The 24,963-nt window shown below is 40.6% G+C and overlaps 1 protein-coding gene across 2 annotated transcripts in view; it reads right to left on the reverse strand.

Moving 5' to 3' along the window:
* The window catches only part of EML4 (EMAP like 4), a 163,460-nt gene that overhangs the window by 120,318 nt on the left and 18,179 nt on the right, over positions 1–24,963 (reverse strand). The window contains exon 1 of one of the 2 annotated variants that reach the window (XM_080408406.1): positions 3,960–7,375. The exons of the other annotated variant lie outside the window; for it this stretch is intronic. Coding sequence (XP_080264532.1) covers positions 3,960–3,984 — 25 coding nt within the window. The 5' untranslated portion in view covers positions 3,985–7,375. Of the gene's footprint in view, positions 1–3,959; positions 7,376–24,963 lie in introns of those variants that run through there. 2 annotated transcript variants of the gene reach the window in all.

The following is a 24,963-nucleotide window of genomic DNA, read 5'->3' on the forward strand; positions in this document are numbered from 1 at the left end:
CTTATGCATGTCTGAGCAACAAGCCTCAATGTAACCTGCCACTGTGATTACTTCTGTTCTACGCACACTGCAAAATGACCCACTTCTTTTGACCATAATAAAAAGGCCACTAATTATACACATAGATATTTGGCATTTTAGCAGACTAAAGAGACACCCCCACGATTTTTATCTAAACACATGCAGCAATATCACTTCATGGGAATTTTCCCTTTCTAGAAGCAGCAGACATACATTCACAAGACAGACCCCTCCAAATCTATACACACGCACACGTGCTCTCAAGCAGGCTGTACTCCCCTCTAGACTGACAAGATACTCCTAAAAATGTTGTATCTTCATTGTAAATTTTACACATCACAATGTACATGCTGAAGTAAATGAAGTAAATAGAAAACAGTTGTGCTTGCTAATTTGGTACCCTCAGAAATCTGTTCACTAACAGCAAAACAGAATAAAATTAGCTCTGCATCCTGGATCAGGCAGTGAAAAAAAGCTTTATTTAAAGGCCAGGTACATTGTTCCAGCTAAGTGCAAGCCACAAGACTTCAACTGACATTTACTTTGGCAACCTCACACAAACCAAGATCACCCATTCTGCCTTCAGAAAGGGATTCAGGATCAACCTCGTTAATGGGACATTGTTCATTTCCAGGTATGCCAATTCACACAAACCAGGTTTTCAATAGAAAAAGTCACAGGCGAAAACTATTTCAATTTCCCTTGGAAGAAAAGAAGGTTTTTGTAAAAGCTGGCAATGTCCCTTGCCTTTTCTCCAATTAAGAGAGCAAAGTCAACACAGGAGAGGTAAAACTAGCTATGCAAGAAACATGCCGAGAGCACAGAACGATCTGTGCTGTAACTTATAATTGCACGGAGCAAACAACCATTTTTTAACCAAAGCACAATGAAATGGGCAATAACGCAATAAGAAGCCAGGGTGTCCAAGTGTGGTACAGAGAAGACAAGCCCAAACTAAAAAGCTCTCAAATTCCCCCACCCCAGAGATGAAAAGGGGGAAGGCTGTACGCAGAGCACACAAAGAACTGCTGCTAAAGAGGAAAAGCAGCAAACAGCAGCATTGCTGTCCCACCCAGAGGAAAGTGAGCGAGGGGGCACGAGGCAGCACCTTGCCTTGCCATTAAGCTGGGTGCACCCCGACACCCCGCAGCCGTGACCCACCAGCTCCAGCACACAGCGTCCCCGCCATGGATGGTGCTCCGAAACCTTTCCTGCTTTCCAAGCCGAGAACGCTTTTTGCGGCACTTCTTTGTTACTTTGGAGCTCTCTCACAATCGCTCACAACTCTTGAATCTCAGGATAAGAAACCTTTCAAAGGCTGCTGTGTTAAATCCTCCTATCCTCCCCTATTTAGAAATCAGCACTAATCACTATTCATGCTGAGTAAGCTTTGGTAATCTTCACCCAAATGTATTTCGGTGTTTAATTCTCGGGGCAGGTAATAGAGATGGATGTTCTTTCCGTGACTAGAGAATTTTCCTTGAGCTAATTGAAAACAGGCATATTTTGAGTAACATATTCTACTGCCAATAGTCTTGCAGGGAGGCAATGCAAGAATGACTTATGGGCTGTGAATATCACATAAATCTGTCTTCAAGTACAAGGATCATCTCTGCATAGAATAAATTTAAGTCCTCCATTATCAGCCCTCTTGATTTTACGTATTTCCTAACTAAGCAAAAAACCCCACAGCATACCCTAGCCTTTCTCAGAGACTGTCACGCACCAAGTGAGTGTGTATCATTTATATCTATAAACGCAGCCAGAAAACCAACGCTCAATTAAAATACTTTTGAATTAGATTATTTCATGCTTTTTCCAAGTCTTTTACCATCCCATTTTCACATCACCTTAGCGTTCACCACTTCCTTTGTGGCCCAAGGGGAAGGCAACAGCCAGTCTCCTAGAGGCTAGGAGAGCTTTTTCATCTATAACAGCTGTTGTATACCTCCTCTTTTTCAGTCCCTTTCACAGCAAGCTTTTTCTATTTCATTTTAATTTGAGGCCTGACATTTCTGACTATTATATACAGGGAAAAAATGAAAAACTTCCCCCCGCCCCCCCCCCAAGAAAACTTTCAGCAAATATCAAATACTTGAGCAATTATCCTGATTCTTGGTGGAAGTATTCCCCAAACTTCCTCTGAGGTACGCAGTTTTCTTTTATTTCTCATTTGGGAGACACCACTCTTGAGCATCTGGATCTGGTTCCAGGTATCTTGTATCTATCACGTACAGATTTACATCAAGTAAAGCTGAAGCTGTTCTCTCTGCAGATACTCACTGTTTCCTGGATAGATGTAACCTCTGACCACAGCAGATCTCTGTTTGCTTTGCAGCAGGCCCGTCAGCATATATCAATGACTGGGAACGCATTCAACGAGGAAATTTATTTTTTTTTCTAATGGAAAACCACACTAAATACTGCGGTAACCATATTAAAATCTTAAATACAAAATATTTTTTTTTAAAAAATCTGAATCTAGTGACTACTCAGTTGGACAGCGCAGCCCAAGAAAAAAAAATGGGTTTGTAAGTTCATTTTTCTAGTCCATGCCTAGTGGAAACTACAGTTTAGTCCCCCAACACAGAGAATATGCCTATATCCTTTACCACCCCCACCCCCCCAAGAAAGGAGTAGTGTTGAGGAGTCCTGGAATAAGTCAGAAAACAGGAATGTAAGAGAAAAAACCATGGCATTCTTGGCAAGTTAGAGAAAAAAAATGTCTATTTTCATAAATGACAAGTTTTGCATTCCCATTTTAATTCATAACAGTGGACTGTGGTGATGAATGTCACACAGTACTCAACACGGTGCTGTATTTAAAGGTAACTCCCCACAGAAGATTACAAACTCCTTTTGGTAAGGGTCTTTGGCAGCTGTTCCACAATTTGGCAGTAAATCAGGGCAGTATGAAGATGAGGCATAGCTGAACACGACAAAAACTACAGAGGCTCCATACGCTACTTCTTCACAAGTCATTTATAAAAAGACTGCTTTATTTACTTCTGCTGTAAACAAGGGTTCAACCCCTGGCATCGCATCTGGCTGGGAAGGAGTATGAACTACGCACTGAACGCTCTCGCAAGACCACGGCTCGATTCCTGCCCTCTGTGTTCGGCAAACATTCAAAAAGGATGCTTAAAGCACTTAGGGGCTTTATAGAACTTTGTATCCGAGGGGCAAATTTCAGAAGTCTCAGTATAAAACTTCAGTATTTGATAATGAAAAGCCACATGTGTATGCAAGTGCACGAATATGGATGGCTCCAGGCAGAAATGGATGGATCTCCTCTTGAAACAGTGATCCTTTAGGATTTCAAAACTATTTTTTCCCCCAAAGCAGTTAGAACAGCTAATTTGTAATTACAAGCTCACTTTCCGTTTGATAACGGTGAGAAGTTACACTCATCAGAGACCCAGCCCCATGCTCACCGCAGCACGTACAGCGTGGGAACAGAGGCACGGCGCAGGCAAAGCGATCAACCCAGCAGCTCAGCGCATTAAATAGTGAAGCATGCTTCAAAACTGTATTTGCTGTCCAAAAACTATTAATTTTGAAGGGATTCTTACAAATCCATAAATACAGAAAAGAAAATCCTCATCATAAAGCACTGAAAACTACATTTACCCAGTCCTGGAGGGAGCACTTTCAGCAGCATGGCTCATTAGAAAGGTATTCTTGCATTAAACACCAATACCAAAGACAAGTGTTAATGCAACACCCCAAAGCCGCACTGGAAATGACACTACAGCAGTGAAGATGTACCTACTTAATTTGATCCAGTATCCCCGTGCAACGGAAGGCGACCGGAGCCCAGCAATGGCATTCCGTGTTGCTTTTCGGATATCAAGCATAGCTCATTATGAAATCCTATGCTACAAAACCCACACCATCTAAACCATTCAACGCTTCCAAATATCAAGCGTTATCCTTACCACAGTGATTGGGAAGAGAATCCATTTATCTGTCTGTCATGCAGTTACCTCAACACAAAATTACTGCAAGCCTCAGCAGTACTCGCTGCTGCTGCTTCTGCTGGAACTCTCCATTTCTTTACCACAGCTTCGTTGCAAAAGGAAGAAAGAAAACCGCCTCAGATGTTCTGCTGGAAAAGGAATATAGCTATGAACAAAGGTTAAAGCTGAAAACTTGAAACTGCTTAGCAGAGGTGTGGCTGCTGAAACCTGACATAGTTGCGTCACCAAGATTTTGCTTTGGCAAACACGGCTTCCTGAATTCAAACAAATCTTAGACAGAATTATTTTTTGTTCCAGCAATAAGCAATTATTGCACAGACATGCTTTCAAGGTCACTAGCGGGAAGAGTAAACTACACCAGGATGTGTCAGTCATAAGTAATGTTTTAAAAAAAGCTAACACCAAGTAACACACATTGAAAGCCTTCCACACTTAGCAGGATGCAAAGTCCTTACTTCCCTCCAACTGACCACAAATAAACATGAACAAAAAGATCCATAAAAACGGCAATCAATATTTCAGAGGCTCATGTTCTTCTCTATTACACCTCGTTTTTAACATTCCTTACAACCAAAATGTTTCATATTACTTTGCCAAAGTAAAACAAAATTAAATGCCTCATTTTAATGATGTTGGGAGAAGAAAACTTTGCCCTCAAAACAATTTTAAGAAGAGGAGAAAAAAAAAAATTAACTACAGACTTTGTTCTCCTTTATATTAGGAAATCTAACACACATGTATATTTGGAAAAGAAACATTTTCATATTTGGTAACATCAGGCTCTATAAGCTATATCAATATTCTCCTTAAAGATAGAACAGCACACTTAATTTCAAGTATTGTTGTATTTATAGTAATAAAAACATTTACATTTAACAAATGCAAAGTCAAAAGTTGCAACCATTCCTACAAATGCCACTTATTCTTTTCAGGAGGGCAATGAATAAATTCAGATGACTACTGACAGGAGTAGGCATTAAAAAAATCCACAACGAAAAGCCAGTTTTAAAAACAGACATGATAGGCAAGAGTATAAAAATAAACCAAACAAGTGCTTTAGAAGAGATACGAAGCACTCTTCTTAAGGACATGAAACAACTTCTATCAAGAATAAGGAGGAAGATCATCCCACATTTGTTCAGCAGGAAGGTTTTACACCTTTCTTGATCTTGCTGATGGTGCCTGTTAAATACAAGATATCGGACTAGACATTCAACAGTACGTTCTCATACTGAAGGTCACCAGGCGTGTGGAAAGGGCTGTCCTACACAACTGTTAAAAACAGCAGTTTCTTTTAATTCACCTGTGTATTCACCCTTCAGTTACAGTACACAGAATATTGCCAACTGAATACTGACTGACAGTGAAGAAAACAATGCAATTGCTGTATTTTTCTTGCCTATGATGAACGTGTGACTTGTCACCTCTGATGCTTTGGTGGCTTTAACTATATTTCAGGAGGCACAACTATACTTCAGTTTTACCGTGCTTCAGAATACACACTACCCAAACACTACAAGACCGTTTTTCTTAAGACACTGTTCACCAGCAGTAACTGGTTTTAAAAATGCTTTCAAAGCACCTAACACAGGAAAAGCATACTTGAATATCTCACTGCACACACAGAGCTGAAGAAAACATCTTGAATTGTTAGATTTACTGCCTGCAGTGAACACATTCTCTCTCAAACTCATACACAAAAGAGCAATGATTAACTCCAGTAATTCAATGCAAACAGTAATAAAAGGTGGGGTTTCTTCCCCCAAGCAGAAACGTTCGTTAAGCACCTTCCTTTTGCAAGCCTCCCAAACGTGCACTGAGGCAACACTTTGACATAAGGCATCCTCATGCCAAATAAAGCGCTTTAAGTCTAACATACAGACTTTGAAGTGTGGGGTTTCTACTCGAACACATCTGCACAAGCAATTCATGCATCAAGGATTTACACGCACATACCTGGGTTAAAAAAAAAAAAAGTAAGAAATCCAGTATAAGTGCAGTAGGCATGTAAACTGCTTTGCAGACGTGCTCTGTAACACATAATGAATGAGAGAAGAGCACTTGTTAAGAGCATTATAAAGTCTAAAGCTCCTCTGAAAAAATATTTCATTCCATTTGATGCTTACTAATGGCAACTGGATAGGATTTAACCTGACCATCAAAAGAAAAGTTTATTTCATGATCACAAACTATGGAGCTCCCTGTGCCACAAGACGGGGGGTGGGGGGTGGGCACAACCACCAGCCATCATCTGCACTATATTAAACTGCTCTCCAGCGTGACTGGCCAAAATACCCATGTCCTACAAATTCAGCTTATCATTTTTGCATCGTATTTTGAAACTGCACAACAGACCCCAGAGATCTCAAGGACTGACAAGAAGATCCAACTCGGACAACCTGACATCAACTCACTTTAGCAAGAGAAGTCAAGAGTTGCATTTGACAGCATTTGACTGACTCTACCGCACCAGCCTTTGCTCAGCCTTCAGATCTTTATTTCCATATCTGAGAGAGAAATTCCTGTGCTACAGGGCAGATCTCAGCTCCTCCCCACAACCCCTTTCCCTGGTGACAGCAGTGGCTGCAAAGTAGCCAGAATTGGACAGATGGATGCAACGTGGCTCCAACAGTCACTAGTGGTTGGAGGCATGTGAACTGCTAAGGCAGTTCAGTTTCCAGCCAGGGCAATCCCTGTTTAATTCTGTTTATACTCACAGAGCCAAAAGCCTACAACATCTCCATTGATGCTACAACCTCGTACCGACTTCCTAGAAGTGGGAGAGAAGATGTGGCTCCTATGTTTGTAAGACAAATTGTTTCTTACGGTTTCCCCAAGCAAAAGTCAAGCAAAGTACAAATCAAAGCATTTGATTTTTGTTTTGTTTTGCTTTTAAAAGGAAGCAAATGAACGTACCTCCCATCCTAGGAGGACCTGACGCACACCATGGTCATGAGCTGCCCACACAGCAGGGCTGTACTTCAGAAAATAATTTTTAAGTCTGGTGAGACTCCTGGTGAATCTAACCTATGCCATGTTTCTAAAAATGAACAGCAATTGCTTCTCCATTCATTAATAACAGATTCAGAGATGCTTTCTTCTGGAGGGGAAAAAAACCGCACCACGCCTCTGAAATGTGCTTACGCTGAAAAATGTGATGATAACTCTACACTTCTCTAAAACCAGATTATTTACTCCAACACCACCTACTTGCTACTTATATGAATACCTAAATAATCTCAATTCTCAGGAGAGCTCTTGCATTCAGTAGCCTCCAAAGGAGATGTGTTTTTCAACGTAAACACCAATTCTGTGAGAAAAAGGATAAGGAAAAAAGAGCGGGTGGGAGTACTTCCTTTTCCTTGGATTTAGTTTTGCTGAGTGCTCATTGTTCACAGGAGATGCTCTACCTTTCCATTGTTTCATATGCTTCCCCCACCCACCCATCTTTTCCCCCCGCTCCCATCCCTTGGAGACGAGCACTAAGATAAAGGAATCTGGTTTATCCCACGTACTTAAAATTTGGTTGCCCAATTCTGGATTTATCATCTGTATCAAGGCACTCCTTTATCTGTAAATTTGTGTTTGTCCTGCCCCCTTCCTTCGCAAATTAAGACAGTAATTAAGCCTCTGTAAATCCTCTTAGTCCAACGTGCTGTCCTTATCTCCTTGTTGCTCACTTATGCTGCTTCCTTAGGTTACTCTATTTTTTCATAAATGTGCCTAATCTTACCCAAATTAAATAACTGATTACTGTCATACAATTTCTGCCATTTCACCACGTTGCTCACAGTGAGAGAAAAAACACACGTTTGGAACAGAGCAACTCCATCATCTTTAAATGCTACCAGAATTCTCTGGCGTATCCAATGGGTCACAGCAGTTTGCTGCGCTTCAATACACTGGCTGGAGCATCTTTACACTTAACACCCAAAAGCCTGACAGTATTTCATCCTTACTAAGACGACAAAAAAACCCCAAAACCCTCACAGAACCAGACTACTTACCACCGCAGTCCCACCTCATTTTTTTTCCTTTAACTACTACTTCCTATTTCTGTAAGGTGACTCATCATAAAGCAGACCATCTGCTTCACAGACTTATCTCTCCTCTGGTTTCCTTCCCATACGTTTGCCTGATGCATTTTATGGCTTTCTGTATTGGTTTCACGAGGGCTGAATTCCCTTTTTCCGAAGCTCCTCTCCCAGCCCAGCCTTGGTGCACTGCCCTGCCTTCCTCATTCCCTCTCCTCGCTGCCCCTCGCCTCCCCAGGCACATGTATCCTCTCCGAGATGGAACGTTACTTAAACTTTAATGACCTAAATTTAATTACTCAAGTCGCTTTGCTTCCCAAGTCGAACTATCGATGGCACACTTCTGCCTGAAGGGGTAGGAGGCAGGAATTAAACCCTGTCTCCACAAACGCACTGGGCTTGTTTGGGCATGGCACTGGTTACTGGTTCAGGGTTACCACCTCAGCAGTACCCCTGCCTATTATACTTAGGAGAGGTTTTACTAGATAATTTCCTATGTAAAAAAGGACAAATATCACTGCTTAGTTTCCAGTGTCTATCACAAAGATTTTCAAAACATTTCTGAGCTAATCTGATTTCACTTTAAATAAGGGGCAGGGGGGCGATGGAGATAGAAGAGAAAGACCTTTCTAAAAATGTTAATTTTGTTTGAAATCACAGCTGGCATGTCTACGTTTCGATTGTTACAACTGATGCAGCAGGACTTGGCCAACCCCAGCAGCTGCCTCTGTACTGGGTGCACACGGGGGGTGGGCATTCGGAGCGGCACGAACCTGCTCAAGCACGTTGCGCAGCTCAGCTCATCTTCCCAGATCAGCACGTACTACCAAAATCCAGTAAACACCTTTTAATGCAGGGTTGTATAAAAGGAATTTTGTACTGATTAAAAAATTATTATTCTTCATACTTCTGAGAGGTAAGAAACACCAAGCAACAAAACGCAAAAGCGCTGTTCAGAAGTACGAGATTTAAAATCCTACAGCTAACCAGAACTAAGTATAAGGAAATGTTCCATTGACCATAAGCAAAAAACAAACAAACAAAAAAACCCCAAAAAAACCACACCACAAAAAAAAAACCCAAACCCAACTCTAAGGTACACAAGTCTAATTATACCTCCGATACAATTACTGTATCAGTAATTAGCTAAGGCTGGGAATATTCCTGTGTAGATTCCTTATACCTCCGATACAATTACTGTATCAGTAATTAGCTAAGGCTGGGAATATTCACTGTGTAGACAGAGGTTATTTATTTATTTTTAAAAGACCTTGCACTCTACATAAAAATATGGAGGTAAAAAGCAATGGGGTCATGATTAAGCCCTTTATAATATGATGTAAAATTCAAGCCAGAAAAAAAATAATCAAATGTTGATTTATATTTATTTAACTGTAGACTAGTAAAGTTTGTCAGAATATCAATAGTCTATTAGGTATGGTATCATTTCTACTCTGCACATTTATAGATCGATTTGTTGTATTAAAATACCACTGTATTAAAAAAAACAGTTTAATGGAGTACTAATGGTACGTTCAGACTCCTATATCTGGCAATATCTGGAAACCTTTAATTAAAGACAAAAATCCATTTTGCAATTTTAAGTCTAATTTGTGAACTACACTCAGGTTCATATTTTGACCTAAGTAGTGAAAATAATTATCATAAAATAGCCTCAATGTATTGCCTCAGTTCTCTTTGTTAGACATGGCACAGTGTTTTACAAACGCACAAACAGTAATGTCAGCTCTTCACGCAAGTTTTGAAAGCATACGCACATCTTCCTTAAAACAAAACAAAACAAAAAAATCCAAACAAATAAACAAAAACATCACCTTATTCAAGAGTTTCTCTTTAACATTTTAGAGGGTAAAGACCTGTTTCATGCCTACCAGTTCCCTGGTTCTGAGCCCACGAATAAACCACCTGAGTAAAAGCGCAATTTTCTGCACCTCGCCTCATCTGTAGTATTACAGTCACACTCTAAAACATTTTCTTCAGCTTCTTCATTTTTCTCTTCCAAGTTAAACATATTCCTGCTTTTTTCAAGCACACACATTCTACAATTCAGTACCTCCCCAACAAAGTAACATACAGTGCAGACCATCACTACGATCCATGTATGCTTTTTAAACTATATCCTACACTGCAGCAGGCATTTCCAGCGTATCGCCAAGAAACCCATCACTCAGTTCAGGTGAGTTTAGGAATTTGTAGACATCGTTGTTTCCACTGTTATCCCAAGAAAAGACGAAGATCAGAGCAATGAGCACTGGACAAAGGGTCCTGGGAGCTCACAGGTGAGCTCTGCTGCCAGCTGCTTTCTAACAAACAGGAGCAGCAGTGGAGTGCGCAGTGATGTACCACACACCAAGCAAGGTCCAGCTGAGGGGGATGGACGCCTTGGAAGGAAAATACCTGCTTGGAAACAGCGTACGTGAATTTGTGTGTGTGTGTGTCTTAACAGGTATGAATTACATATGCATTACTTTTTCTTCACACCTAAAAAAAAGTCACAGTGAGAAACAGAGCAGAAAATATATAAGTCTCAAACATTGGAGGTCACCATTTATTTATGGAAGTTATACTTTAACCTCACGTCTCCAAGCTAAGTTTTAAATATTTAGGTTAATAGCTACTTTGCCTACTAGAACAACCATTTATGCTCTTTTAAGTACCACCTATATTGAAGCAAAACACAAAACTCACCAAAGCAGAGAGCAAAAATACTATTCTACAACTAAAGCAAAACAGCAAAGAGGAACGTGTAGTTATTTTTAGAAGTTGTACAAGGTATTTCATACTACGGTTATTTTAGTCAACTTATGAGCAAATACATGCAGTGACACGTAATCAGTATTTGGGGAAGGATGCATTTACAACAGCCGCAATCAAAAGGTTCTGGCTCTAACAACAGAATTAAGACACGTATGATTTCAGATCAGTCCTGTTACAGCATGCTAAAAAAGCTCACAGTGACCCTTCCCATGATATGAGTCCATTTTACTCCACCACCAATATAAAAAGGTGTTAGAAGCTGTATTTTAGTATTGATTCAAACATCAACAAGCGATAACAATCTGGTCAACTTGGAAAAGTTACACTAACAGCTTTTTTACAAGTTCTTTCTTCCCTAAACAGCAAGCTGAGGGTTAGACACGTCAGAATGATCTCCCAGATCCTGCACCCAATTCCTTCATTTATTTGTCCTGCCCTGTAAGCAGGCAGTAAGACTGCATCATTTCCAAAGTCAGCAACACAATAAGCCTTGACTTCCCAGAACTCCAAAACTGCCAAAACGCCCATATATGATTTCACTTGTAAAAAAAAAAAAAAAAAAAAAGCTAAAGAACCCCACCAACCTCCCCCTCAGTCCCAAAAAACCTTTTCACATTATACATCCCTTCTCCAATTCTCTTCCCAGTGGAAGAAACTGAAGAAAGTACGCTGGTACATGGACCACCTAAACAACCTTTTCAGAATGCACTTATTTCATTAGACCAGGCATCATGCCAAATCAATCAAATCCAAACCACTATATTTTAGTTAAAGCTAACACTACCTCTCCTCTTCCACGGAAACAAACTACTAGCCTTTTCATTCAGAAAGAAACTGCAAACAAATTCGTTTTGCCCCGAGACATTAGCCACCTCTTACCTGCACCACTTGGTAAGTGTTACAGATTCTTGCCTTGCCTTCATGCAATTTAACCTGCACCTGAAGTGCAGATACTCCTGAATTTAGAGCACCACATAAAAATGGATGAGTTACTTTATAACGTCGATGGTGAATGTGGCTTTCTCCACGTGAACTATTCCTGTGCACAGGCAGCGGGGGGGGGGGGGGGGGGGGGGGGGGGGGCGGGGGGGGTGTTTGAAGAAGTTAAGATTGTCTATAGTCTTCAGAGAATGAGCTGAAGGAGACGTGTTCTTGCACAATGCATTATTTTAAGCTTGCTGAAAGCTGATGCAACACACAAATGTGCATCTTCCTTTCTTATTTTTAGCACGGGGATCCACTTCCTTGCTGCCCTGAGCTACACGAAGGGAACATTAAAATAATCTTCCAGTAAGGAGGAATTCTGCATGCTTACTAGACAGGATAATTACCGCTGTCCTTACAGTACATGCTGATTGTACTTGGCTACAGATGGTTAAACAAATACATTCAGAGACTCGCCACCTGACTTTCAAGCCACACTGTGAAATTCACATTTTATAACTATTTAACTGGAAATAAAACCAGTAAGGCTTATCATAGCCGTCACAGCTTCATGCAACTTAATCAATTAACAACAGAAACCTTAAGACAATACAGATATGGGAAGCTTGCAGTTACTCACAAAATCCTAACTGGAACAGACTGCAACGCAATTTCCCAGCTCCTGGATCAAGTGCCCGTGTGATCTCAACAAATCCCGCCAACAAAGAGGAAAAAGCTGTTAGACCCTGCCAGCAAGTTTTTTTAAGCACCTGCCTGCACCTGGGGGAAATAAGAAAATGCAGCAGTGAGCCAGGGGAGCTGAGGGATGGAGCACAACAAGAGATGGTGGGGGAGAAAAGGCCAGTGCATCACCAAGAGAGATTTCTAGCTCTTCAGTTCTCATGCTACAAAGTATTATTTGCAGTCTGGATTTTATTTATACGTAGACGCATACATACACAAACAAGGAGCAGATGAAACTTCAGTCAGCGCTTTAAATCTGCAAGGGAAAAAAACATTCAGGAAAGTAGCTGGAACTTCTGCACTTCTCTTTTGCTTTGTGGTAAAAGCGACTATCTAATTGGATGAATCTTGGGGGCTGATCATACAGAACTCAGCAAACAGGTTTCTTAAAATTGCCTCTCATTTCAGCTCCAACCTTGGGTTTAATTCCATTTGTTCTTTCATTTTAAAGCTTGCTATGCTAATGTTTCTTCTGACAGTTTCTGGACATCCATTGACATAATCAATGACAGAAACAAAGAATATAGTATTTTCCCATTATAGGCTTTCAGGCTCCTGCAGAAATGAAGTTTCTTCTTCCTCTTCTACCATGATGTTCACTGAATGTGAAATGTAAAGCTGTTATGGACTGAACGCCGGCTCCAAACCTGATGCATCCATACAACAGAAAACCCTAAAAGCTCCTGCATAACAGAATTGACTTTAGGCAATCTCAGATAAGACCACTGCATAACAGAAAAGTATCAAATCTCAGTTTCAAAGGAACACACAAATTTTTCCCTTCTGTTTCAGCAAATCATAAAAAAAGGACAGAAATTCACATTAAATTCATCACCAGCTTTCTTCCTGACAAGATATTATAGTCTGATGTTTTCAGAGCTCAAGTGCTTTAGTTAGAATCCACTGCCTTATACCTGCTGAAACCACAGAATCCACTGAAATTATGCAAAGCTTTGAATTTTAGAAAAAAACAAGTTATCTACAAGAACACCAGCTACTAAAAAAAAAAAACAACCGAAAACCAACCAACAAACGGAAAGCTACATCACAGGCTCAAAGAACTGAAGTCATATGTAATCAGAACCAGGCACTTAAGGCTCAGTATCCTGTGAGAGAGTAAAATTTGTACATCATCTGATAACGTGCTTTACATAGTAAGACATGCACAACCTATAGTATACTTTCACACCTATATTGCTTTCTGATTGAAGATCCCAATTTAGCATGTATGTGATGCTGTCAGTAAAAAACTAAGCTCTCCAGCTAACAGTGCCCTCAACTATGTATCTGTCTTTAAAAAAACAGTGTATAGAACATCATGGGCAACCCAATAAAGTTTCTTCTGCTGGAATTCCTTACAAAGCTGCGTGCTAAAAAATGGCAAGTTTGGGATCCCATCACCACCGCTGGTTCACACAGTGAAACTGCTCTGTCCATACTCACCCCCACCAGCTCCAGCTAACAAACTTACAGATCAGGGTCAGATTTTTATCATAAGTTTTCTTGTGCTCATTTCTAACAGCACAGAAGACAAATCAACCAAAAAACTCAACACAACTGTTCCTCAGACTGATGCAGCTGCAAAGTAATGACTAGATTACTAGGAATTATTAGAATAAAAATTATATTCTCCAAACTACTTGATTTTTAAATTTCAATCAGATTTATGGACCAATATGTTTGAAACATATTTGCATATAATTTATATCTATAATTTAAATTATAAATTTAAATATAAATATTGTTTAAATTATAAATTTAAATATAAATATTAACATTTTAGTTATAAATTTAAACTTCATAATTGCAAATCAAGGGTTACACCCAGTGGCACATGTACCTGGTGATCAATGGAACTGCTTAGAAGTCAGTGGTCGTCTCCAAACTAGTTACTGACTTGTGTCAGAAATTTGAAGATCGCACATGATCTTGACTAAGTCACCACAAAGACCAAGATCTCCAGCGATTATATACAGGGAAAACAGAATGAACAGTTTCTGCCTGCAGCACCGTAAGGGAAATTCCCAACTGTACACGTGGTCTTCCCTCCCAAAACCCTGCCCCATCTCCCCCAACACTAAAGTCCTTTTTTGCTGCAAGAGCAGTTAAAGGTGAACTTGCAGCTCCTTCCAGCAGGCACAGCTCACTGCCCAGTTCCACATTCAACCACAGAAGAGCTTCAGGCAACATGTAGAGAGGGGGGGGAAAACAAACAAAAAACACGCTTTCCATTGTCAACAATGAAAAGAAATAATAATAAAAGTTATAACAATAAATAAAAACTTAACATAATAAACATAAAAAATACACATCTTCCATCAGGTAAATGAGGCTACAAGTTGACAGCTCTCACTTTTTCCCTATATTTGACAACAGATTATTTTTAGGAGAGTGACTACTCCTCAAGGTATGCCAAACAGGCTTCTACTCAAAACTGAAGGCATTCGCTTTATTGTAAGTACTACTGCTGGCATCAGTCCAGCATCTTAAGCAATAGACCATGATTTTATTCTGTGCCTCCAGCAAACTCGAGTGTCTAAGAATAAAAGGCCAATGCATCTCCAGTCACCTTTATATTTGACAAGTCAGTATCTCCAGTACCATTCACAGCTGTATAAATTCATATCTGGAATTTTTTTCCAAGTTCATTGCAAGAATTCTTAGGATTTTTGTTTTGTTTTGGGTTTGGGGTTTTTTGTTTGCTTTTTTAAAAGAGCTATTTGGAGAGAAAGTGTTACACAGTTTTATTATAACCTTCAAACTAATTGTATCAACACTTAGGGGAAAAAACAAAAACAAATCTGCACCTGGATGAACTCAAAGTGTTTCAGGACAGGCCTGCTTACAGGCCTTGGGGTTATTCAAAATAAAGTGAGGTTCATTTTCAGATGAAGAAAAATGTACAAAACAAATTCTGGCTAACAATTTGCCACCAGCTCCAGAAAAGTGTCTCCCAGATCTTACATAAGTCATACAGAAAGATATCTTAAAAATTCTGCGAATTTAAAGCAAAAACAATTCAAAAATAGTTCCGATATGCTGAACCCTCCCTGATACTTTGTGGTTTTTCTGTCAAGTATTTCCCTTAAAAGCACGCTTCCTCAATTGCTTTTCCCATAAATGTCCTCCACATGCGACCAGTGCAATAAAGTTCAAACAATGTAAATTTGTATCAAATTAACTCAGACCAATTGCAATTCTCCCTTTAATTTCTTTCCAGTTCAAATCACTTTGAATGTACACCTTCCACACAAATACAGACTGGTTAAAATAAATAAATAAATAAATAAATAGTTCATCTGCTGCACTCTGTCCTTTTAACAAACAATTCCCAATTCCTTCTCAAAAGCAGTGATGCACTTTTAGAAGTTGACAATAAAAACAATTTTCTGTTCCACTGTTCAGCTTTCCACTGATCTGTTTATTAAATGTGCATCTCTGAAACATAAGGATTGGGTGAGAAAAGATGATACATGATCATTTTTAGAGGTTGGGTGAGGAACAAGTTGGATCATCAGGCTTCCAATGCAGCGTTTGTGGTCTAACAGGTCTGGACCAAATGTCAATGGCCCAACTGGTGGCTGATTTCCACCCGTGCTTTTACTGTCATGTATTTCCCCTAGAACTGCTCACGTATTTCCCTTAAACCCACAAATGGTCTAATGGTCCAGCTGGCAGGTGATTTCCAGTGGTGTCCCCCATGGGTCAGCACCAAGGTCAGCACAGCTTCCTCTGGTCAGTGGGATGGGCACACCCCCACCCTGTTTGCGATGACACCAAACCGGGGGAGGACTGGCTTGCCAGAAGTCCCACAATATTCAGAAAGACAGAGAGTCTTGCAGCAGAGCCAGGATAACCCCAGTTATCCTGTTATCCCAGTTACCCAGCAGCATTGTGGGCTGGGGTGACCAGCAGAGAGGAGCTGGGGATGCAGGTGGACAACCTGAGCAGGGATCAGCAGGGCACCCCTGCAGCAACCAAGGCTGACCACACACTGGGCTGTATGAGCAGAAGTGCGGCCAATGCAAATGATTATTCCACTCTGGGTCACCCCTAGACACATATCCAGTCTGGGGGGCCCCAGTACAGTGGAGACTGGCCAACTGGAACGAGTGCAGCAGAGGGCCATGAAGATGATAAGGAGGCTGCAGCACATTGTGTATGACCAGAGGATGCAAGAACTGGGCTCACCTAGAGGAAAGCCTAGCAGGATCCAATTCTACTCCTCACTACCTTGTGGGACAGGGCCTACAGAGAAAAGCATGCCAAACTAGTCAGAAGTGTGAAGGGCATGCAGGAGGCAACCACCACACATTGCAAGAAAGGAAACTCCAATTCAACCACCTTCTTTTTAGCTCTTCACTATTCTCAATTCAATTATTTTTTTTTTTCCTTTGTACTCAGAGGTGTAACCTTTCCCTCCTTGGAAATATTCAAAACTCAACTGGGGCAAGACCCTGAGTAACACGATTCATCTTTGAAGCCAGCACTGCCAGGGCTGGGCAGTGTTGGACCAGATGACCTCCAGCGGTTCCAGCCTACATTTTCCAGTGATTCTATGATCTATTCTAGGAGGGCATGCGTGGTATAGGATTACAAATGTAATAAACCAGCAAGCCAAAACGCACTGCCAATCAAAAGGCAAGAATAGAAGATAACTACTCTACAGTCTTTTGACATACCCTTGTCAGCAGATGCTCCAAAATGCTGTCAAAACTCAAGGGGAAGGGGAAGAAAAAACCCCAAACCCAGAAATGCAAACACATGTTCTTCCTGACATACCTGTACGTAAGGACTTCTACCTTAAATACAGCAGATCACAGCTTTTTCCTGCTCAGCCCTGAGCAACAGACACAGGTAGTACAGATGCTGGTAGCACAGACTTGGCTTGAAGGGAAACGAACATCTGGGACAAAAGACAAGAGCTCTGAAATGGAAATTTTCTTCAAGGCACCATCCACTGGTTTACTCCCACTAGAACCTACTCTGAAGTCACAATCCCAAGACTGATTTATCAATGCATTTGAACAAATCCTGCTGTCGCTATCAAAATGGGTGTTAGGTGTGTGTTTGTCTCAGCCAGAGGTGTCTCACTGCAGAACATCTTAAGAAAAACCTGGTGAGGAAAATTCTCTGTTTAGACAGAAGCATCTGATAGCTAGCCAAAGTCACAATAAAGAGTCTGTAACAAACAGCTCAGGGAAAACAGGTTTTCTGTAACTGACACAGCAAACCGCCCTCCAGATAAGCGTCCTCCTGGTGTCTCAGAGCCACCACGGCTATGTCTGGGAACTGGGAGTGCTGGACATGCTGGGCCAGAAATTCAGCTGATGTCAATCACTAGGGCAGTGATTAACAACAAGGATCAATAACAATCAAGGGCAGTGGACCTGGCCTGCTATGCTTTTGTTGCATGTGTTGAAAAGACTTCAGTGAAGTCTGTTGTGACAATTTTGATTCACGTTGGTGGACAGTCCTCACAACAGAAATTCTGCTAAGGAGAACAGGGTAAGAGGCTGGTTGTTTCAGCATCTGGCAGTTTAAGTTGGGAGCGGACGGAAGTACACCAACATTCTGAAGAATGTGAAACCAGTCTACACATAGAAATAATTATTGCTTTTTGCTAATAAATATAATTAAGACACCGTGTGTCACTTAAATTCATGTTAGCTTTAGGAGACTAACTTAAATTTACTCTGAAGACTGGAATCTGGCCCTAGTTTAGGTTTCCTATTAAGGTGAAACAAATAAGGGGAACCTACATGGGTGAAAAATGTAGGTGCCAGTAGAACCTGAAGACAAGATGAGCGCCAGTAATAACCTCATGCACACTCACCCTCCTGCTTCCTGTAGTGACAAGGACAGACCTCATCTATTCTGCTGAAAATGCTATTTTCATTTCAAAACCACTATTTTGAAGAATTCTGTTTCTACTAATCGCCTGAGGGAGGAGGGAGAAGGAAGGGAGATAAAAGAAAACAGGACTGTCCAGCACTACACTGCCAAAAAAATATATTCACTCACTCCACCTTGCTTAAAGTTGCAGGTATTTGCAAACAAGAAGTCCACAAGCAAATCAAGGAGACCGAGGTGACCAGTTCTGGATTAAAGTAACTTTAGAAGTTGAAATACTAGGGAGGTTATGCACTAAAAGGTCTGTAATTAAAAAACAGAGGTTGAGACACGTTGCAGAGAGGGTACTCAACCATTAGTAAGAATGTCAAATCTGACATTTGGAAAATGTAGCCTCTCTTGTAAGAGTTTCTGCGTGAGATGTACAAAGAGTTACTATGCTGGGTGCAATTTATATATGCATACATGTAAGAAAAGGAAAAAACCCACCAAAAAAATGGAAAAGGGGGAAAATTATTTCAGTAGAAGATTCCCTGTTTTACTGGCCAAAATGCTAAGTCTTCTGAGACATCTGACAAAAGCAGTGCATTTTAATGTGTTGTAGCACAGGATAGGTAGCACAGGAATGCTGTCAAAAACACAGGAAAGATGTTAAATGCTTAAAATTCACCATTCTTGCAGAGCTGCGAATTAACACTCTGAGCATCACATTGTGGTAAAGTAAAACCACATACATCAATAATGTGTATTTGCACATCTCTCAGGTTAATTCCAACAGGTTTTGCTAGCTCCTTGGTTGCAAAGAAATAAACACAAAAATAACCCAACTAACATATGGCTGCAAATCAGCTAACAAGCAAAGAATAAGTTCTATACGAAAAGATGTAAAGGAAAGGGAAAAAACCCTCGGAAAACTAAAATGCTTAGAGAGCGCAACTATGGCAGAGTTTGATCAGTGACTGAAGATGCCAACACTTACCGGCCAGTTTGTAAATTCCTGTGCTGGCTTGTCAAGTGTCATTTACAAAAATGCAGTCTAAGCGAACAAGACACACTTCACGACTCGAGATGGCATGACATCAGAAATGCAGGATTTAAACAGATACACCTAGTTAACCCATTTAGAAAACAGAGAAAAACTGAGCAAACACCTAGACATTTGAAGAAAGTATGTAGTCACAACTAATATTGGTATCACGGTTCATTAAACTAGGAAGGTTATACAGATTAGAGGTTTACAGGCGTCTACAAAAACAGCAAGAAGACTCAATTGTACAGCTGCACCCTTTTGTCCCCAGTGGTCTCTTTATGTCACTCAAGATTTTCTTATTTGGACAATTAAAGTAAACAAACTAGACTACCAAAAAAAGTTGGAGAAACCACTGTCTAATCCAGTTAGGGAAACAAAAATATGAAACATTTCACAGTACATTTTTACACATTTAAGGATTTTAACCTGAGAACACCTGCCTACAGGTAATTTTTAAACAGTTGCAGCTCCTCTTTTTATCAGTTTTACTCTGGTACACCACCTTTTTACAGAATCAAGAACATGCCTACCATTTTCCTCTTCAGTAGTCTCAAACTAAAAATTTCAAACACACCCATACAGAAAATCAAAGTAAACAAAAGGTACCTTTCAGACCAAATACTCTGCGTTTATAAACATATCTGTGCCAAAAGCCATGGCATGTTTTTTGAGTAATGTTTTTGAGTAATTTCTTCATAGAGAAGAAATTAACTGTATCACAAAGTCCTGTCACTCAACAATACTCTGGATTTTTATGCAATGCATCATCTTATCCTTCAACACATTTAGGTTACTGCAATTGCCTGTGGCATCCCTGACTACAGAAGTGAGACTACACACTATGCATAGCACAAAAATTACTACATATTCAAAAAGTCCATACTTTCATAACAAATTTTGCTCTGCAGGAGAGGACAGCATGAATGTCTTATTTGTGATAATGTTTGGTATTTCTTCAGTTAATATTTCATCCTTAAAGTCAGTCAGTCACCTCTGACACCTCTAGAAATGCACTGACAACACTGTGTAATAGCTCCTAATGCATCCCCTCCTCCATACACCTTCAGTTTTACGTAGATTTGTGTGGCATATTACTTTTTAAGTGTTTTAGAGATATAATGCTGCCTTTTGCGCTAGCCCACATTTCACCTGAAGGAACACCGTTCACTTGTGCAGAAGGATATGCTGGGGATGCCAACCACACCTCCCATTACAGCATGCCCTTTCCTTTTTCCAAGTCTTAATTCTCCACAGCTCCAGCAAATTAATTCCATATAGGCCTGTGCTCTTCATGCCCACTTTCTACCCAAAGGCAATTTCTGTAGAAAGACCAAATATAACCGATTCAGCCACTTCTCAAGGTGTCTATGCATCCACCCCACAGCAGCTTCCTTACGCTCTGCACAGAAAATTGGTGCTGACATAACTGAGCAATCTACACATTTCTGCTCCAAAACGCTGTTTCTATCATGTTACTCCAAGGTCTTCGGTGCACCCACACCCCCCACCAGCCTCCCGCCCCTAGCCAGGGCACACGCTGGCAGATTTTCTCAGCTTGAGACAGTTTTGCTCAAGGGCTCCTTACTCTCAAGCAAAAATCCTGTCACCTCACAAAACAAGTTGAACAAATGCTTCTGAACGGCTGAATCCCACAGGCACTGTAGAAAATAGGAGAAAAAGGAGTCCCCAGAGAAGAGGGAGCTGCTGGTGGGTAGGGCAGCAGCATCCTCCTGAAACCCTGATGGAGGAGAATGATCACTGAGCTTAACAAAATGCCAGATGGTGCCTCACTGCTGCTACATCAGCTGTTTAAAAATACAAAAATGCATGCAAAGAACATCACACTGTACACATGAACCAGCCTTACACGTCAAGTGTTCCAGGTGAACTGCTCACCAAATAAGTTGTCTTTAATTCCAAAATGAATCGAACAGTAGGTAGGATTTCATTCGCAAGGCAGCATTTCTGAGGGGGTTCTTAGAACAGCCACTGCACAAACAAGCCTAATATTGCAAAAGCTCATTCATTCCTCGGTTTCTCAAAACAACTGCAGGGAAATATACCTTTCTCCTTATACACAAGGGTTTGTGAACATGTTTAAACTTAAACACCAAGTGAGATACAAGCCAGTCAACAAGAATATCTAGCTGCACAGGACTCTCTCACCTAAGATGTTGAAAGGTCTGGGCAAAGGTTTCACATAGAAAAGTGCCAAAACCCTCTAAAATACAGAATTCAAACCAAAAAAAAAGTCTAAACCACAGATAAAGACGACCACAGAAGTACTTGAGCCCAAAGAGGCATTATCACGTTACCCCTCCTCTGAACGTTTTAGAAGACTGCTGTGTAAAAATGGTACAGTCACGAGCATGAGAAAATGCTTACCGTTAGCAATCCTAGTCCTCCATACTGCTAAATTTTGCTCTCCTTCTAATCCTGGCCTCTTTCCTAGCAGAATTTCAGAAATAGCACTGTACAGTAGGTTCTGTACTCCCAAAACTATTTTACTCAAGTTCCACTTTTCCACAAAGATGATGCTTCTCGAGTAATCAAGATGATTTCCCTTAAATCCCACATACTCATAACATGGGTTGAAATTGATCTGATTTTTAGAAAACATTCACATCTAATCCGTGTTTACATTTATCTTAAAAAGGACATATCACAAACCCCTGTTTTCCTGCATTACATAGAGGAGACCCACAGTTTGCAGACACGAACAGCTAATACCTCACCAAAGCACGTGAGGAGCGTCTTAACAACCAGCTGAAAGTCATTGGGGCAAGATTATAAAGGCTTAAAAGCCACAAGGTTCTGAAAGTCCTATTTTATACTACACATGACTCCCGAGCAATCAATAAACAATATTTTTAGCCCCAAGAAGTAGTAAAAGAAGGATAAAGTTCTCAGCCATGAAAATGAGTTTTCCAGAGATTCTGACTTTGTAATTGTCATGGCCAAGACTAAATCCTACACCTTCCCCTGCCATGGAGTGAATACAGTACATAGCCTTCCTTAAACTCCAGAAATTGGACTGTGGCAGCAGAAATAAAACAAGGGAGGGCTGAAGATGAAAAACCAACTTAGAACAGGCGCTTCTGATGCCAAGCCTGTCATCTATGTTGGTCATGCACAGACCCCATGTGGTGCTCTAAGTGAAACTAAAAATAAATAACCTACTGACACAGGTACAGTTATTATTTCCTACAATACTGACTTACAAAATACTGTTAAAACCACGTGAGGAAGTCACAAATAAAAAACCCCAAGGAAAACAGAAATAGACACACATAGTAAGAACAGCAATGATCATCCTGAATTACCTTGGGATATCCTTGTACCTTATCATGAAGAATAAAAAACAAGAAGATAAGGACCTGAAACATGACTCGGGCATTCCCCACGGGTATCAAGAACGATCAAGTTGCTCAGGGCAGGAGGGTAAGAGCACTAGAGGATTACTACAAAGCACTCCTGAAGCAACGGAGTCCCAAGTGACCTCAGATACAGGAACAATTAAGACTTCATTAACTATAACCTAAAACTGCATTTTTCTCACCTCATCATGTACAGCCGCAGATACTGAGATGGGATGTGTAACCACTGCTTCTGACAACATGAACCAAACTTACACCTATTTCCAAGGTTGCTTTTGTTAAAAAAGTGTCTTTAAAATTATCTGATAAAATACTCCTTTTTTTATATATTTTTTAAGAAAGAAATCATTAGAGAATAAGCTGGCAAGCTCTCAGAGTATGTTTCTCCCAAAAGCAGTTGCAGCGTGCACTAGTGCTGCAGCCAGAGCCAAGGCTGCAAACCAATTTCCCTTATAATGCTGTTTTCAGAGGTTTGCAACTTTCTCAAATATTTACCTTTTTATTTGAAAGGTTTCACATTCACTCTGGGAACACTCTTGATAAGCATCTGAATATGCTTATTAAAAATACATATTAAAAAAATAATTGTACTGTAAAATGTGATCGCTCAGGGACTACATAATGATAATATACGTAAAGGTCTATACAACCAACCTAACGCTGACACATCCCTGATAGCTCGCTATGCAACCAAAACGTTGGGTGGTGGGAAAGGAGAATGAATAGGTGAAAAGTTTAGATTTACACACCTTGCAAACCAAATACATGGTTTTCTTCTGCTTGTAACATACCTATGGATCGACCTGTTTACAAAAAACCAGAAAGAACTCTGACGCACTCAAATCCAAAACAACAAATTATAAACCAGCAGCCTTCCATCTGGAATTATTCAAAGGCACATATGGTCGTATTTTTAATGTAGAAAAATTCTGTAATGTGATACTTATTTGCCCTTCTTATGATTAGCTGCCTCACAACGTGCTCGTTTTAGAATATGGAGCTTGCAATCTGGTCTTGTAAACTAAATACTAAGTTAAAGTTATTAATTCATTAATTTGAGGCCATTTACATAAAACATATACATGCTAAAAGGCTGAATTAGGTCAGCTTCTCTTTTTCTTTTAACACACAGGAACAGTAAAACCAAATTAAAATATATTTTGTCATCTGGAACATATAACTACCTTAATAAGGAGAACTAGACAAATAATGATAATCAACAGGGATCATTATATCATTAGCTGCATTGAAGGTTGGGTTTTGCTCAGTTCAAAAAAACAGTAATACATTTGTTTAAATATGATTTTGGAAATTACACAATGACATAGCCTAATGCTACACATTCACCTTTTTCAGAAGGCTTTGGAAAGGAAAACCCATTCCCAAGATGGGAACACCTGGACTCTTTTCACACACCTTCTTTGAGGATGGTGTGACAAGGAAAAGGAAGAGAAGAAGTGGAAGAAAAGGAGCAGAAGGGCAAAAAAAGCTAGGTTTTGGAGAGAGGAACAAGGATGTTCACCTGCATCCAACTGGCTCCCCAACTGCTCTACCACCACAGCAAGTAGGTTTTCCTCCCTCACAGCATCAGCCCCGGAGCCGTGCCCCAAGGAGGTTATTTTCACCTTTGGGGTGGGAAGTGAACCAGCTCCACCAGGCTGGCAGAGAGGAGCTCCACAATGGAGACAGACAGGTCTTTGCAATGGGGGAGCAGACGCTTTGGCAAAGGCACAGTGCTCTCTCTACAGTTTCCAAACCAAGGTTTCATACCACCATTCGCCCACTCGCTTCCAAGACCCACGTCTTCTGTCCTCCAGAGATGCCAGATCGCTCCTCCCGGTAACCTCCCATACAGCCGCTAACAGCAATCCACCGAAGCCAAAGGCAGCAGAGATGGCACTGGTGCCACCTCCTGCACCTGGGCTCCTCATGGAAGGCAAAGCTGAGCCTGCAAGGCTCAGCATCTCAAATTCCTCAGAAAGGCTGGAGGGCTTCTCCAGCATGACTGAAAAGATTGAAGAGTCACTGCTGCCACCACCCCTGGACACACAAGAAAGCAGTTACCATGAGGTAAACCACCTAGCCTGGCAACCCAAATCATTAATTAGCCGACTTTCTGCAGAAATGTACCCATTATCATGCTGATGCGCACGCGGCTGATCCTAAACATTTTATACCAGATATTACTGGGGCCTCAAGCACTCACTTTTCATTTTTCTCAT

Source organism: Falco punctatus, assembly GCF_963210335.1.
Source record: "Falco punctatus genome assembly, chromosome: 12".
In the NCBI taxonomy this organism is placed as follows: domain Eukaryota; kingdom Metazoa; phylum Chordata; class Aves; order Falconiformes; family Falconidae; genus Falco; species Falco punctatus.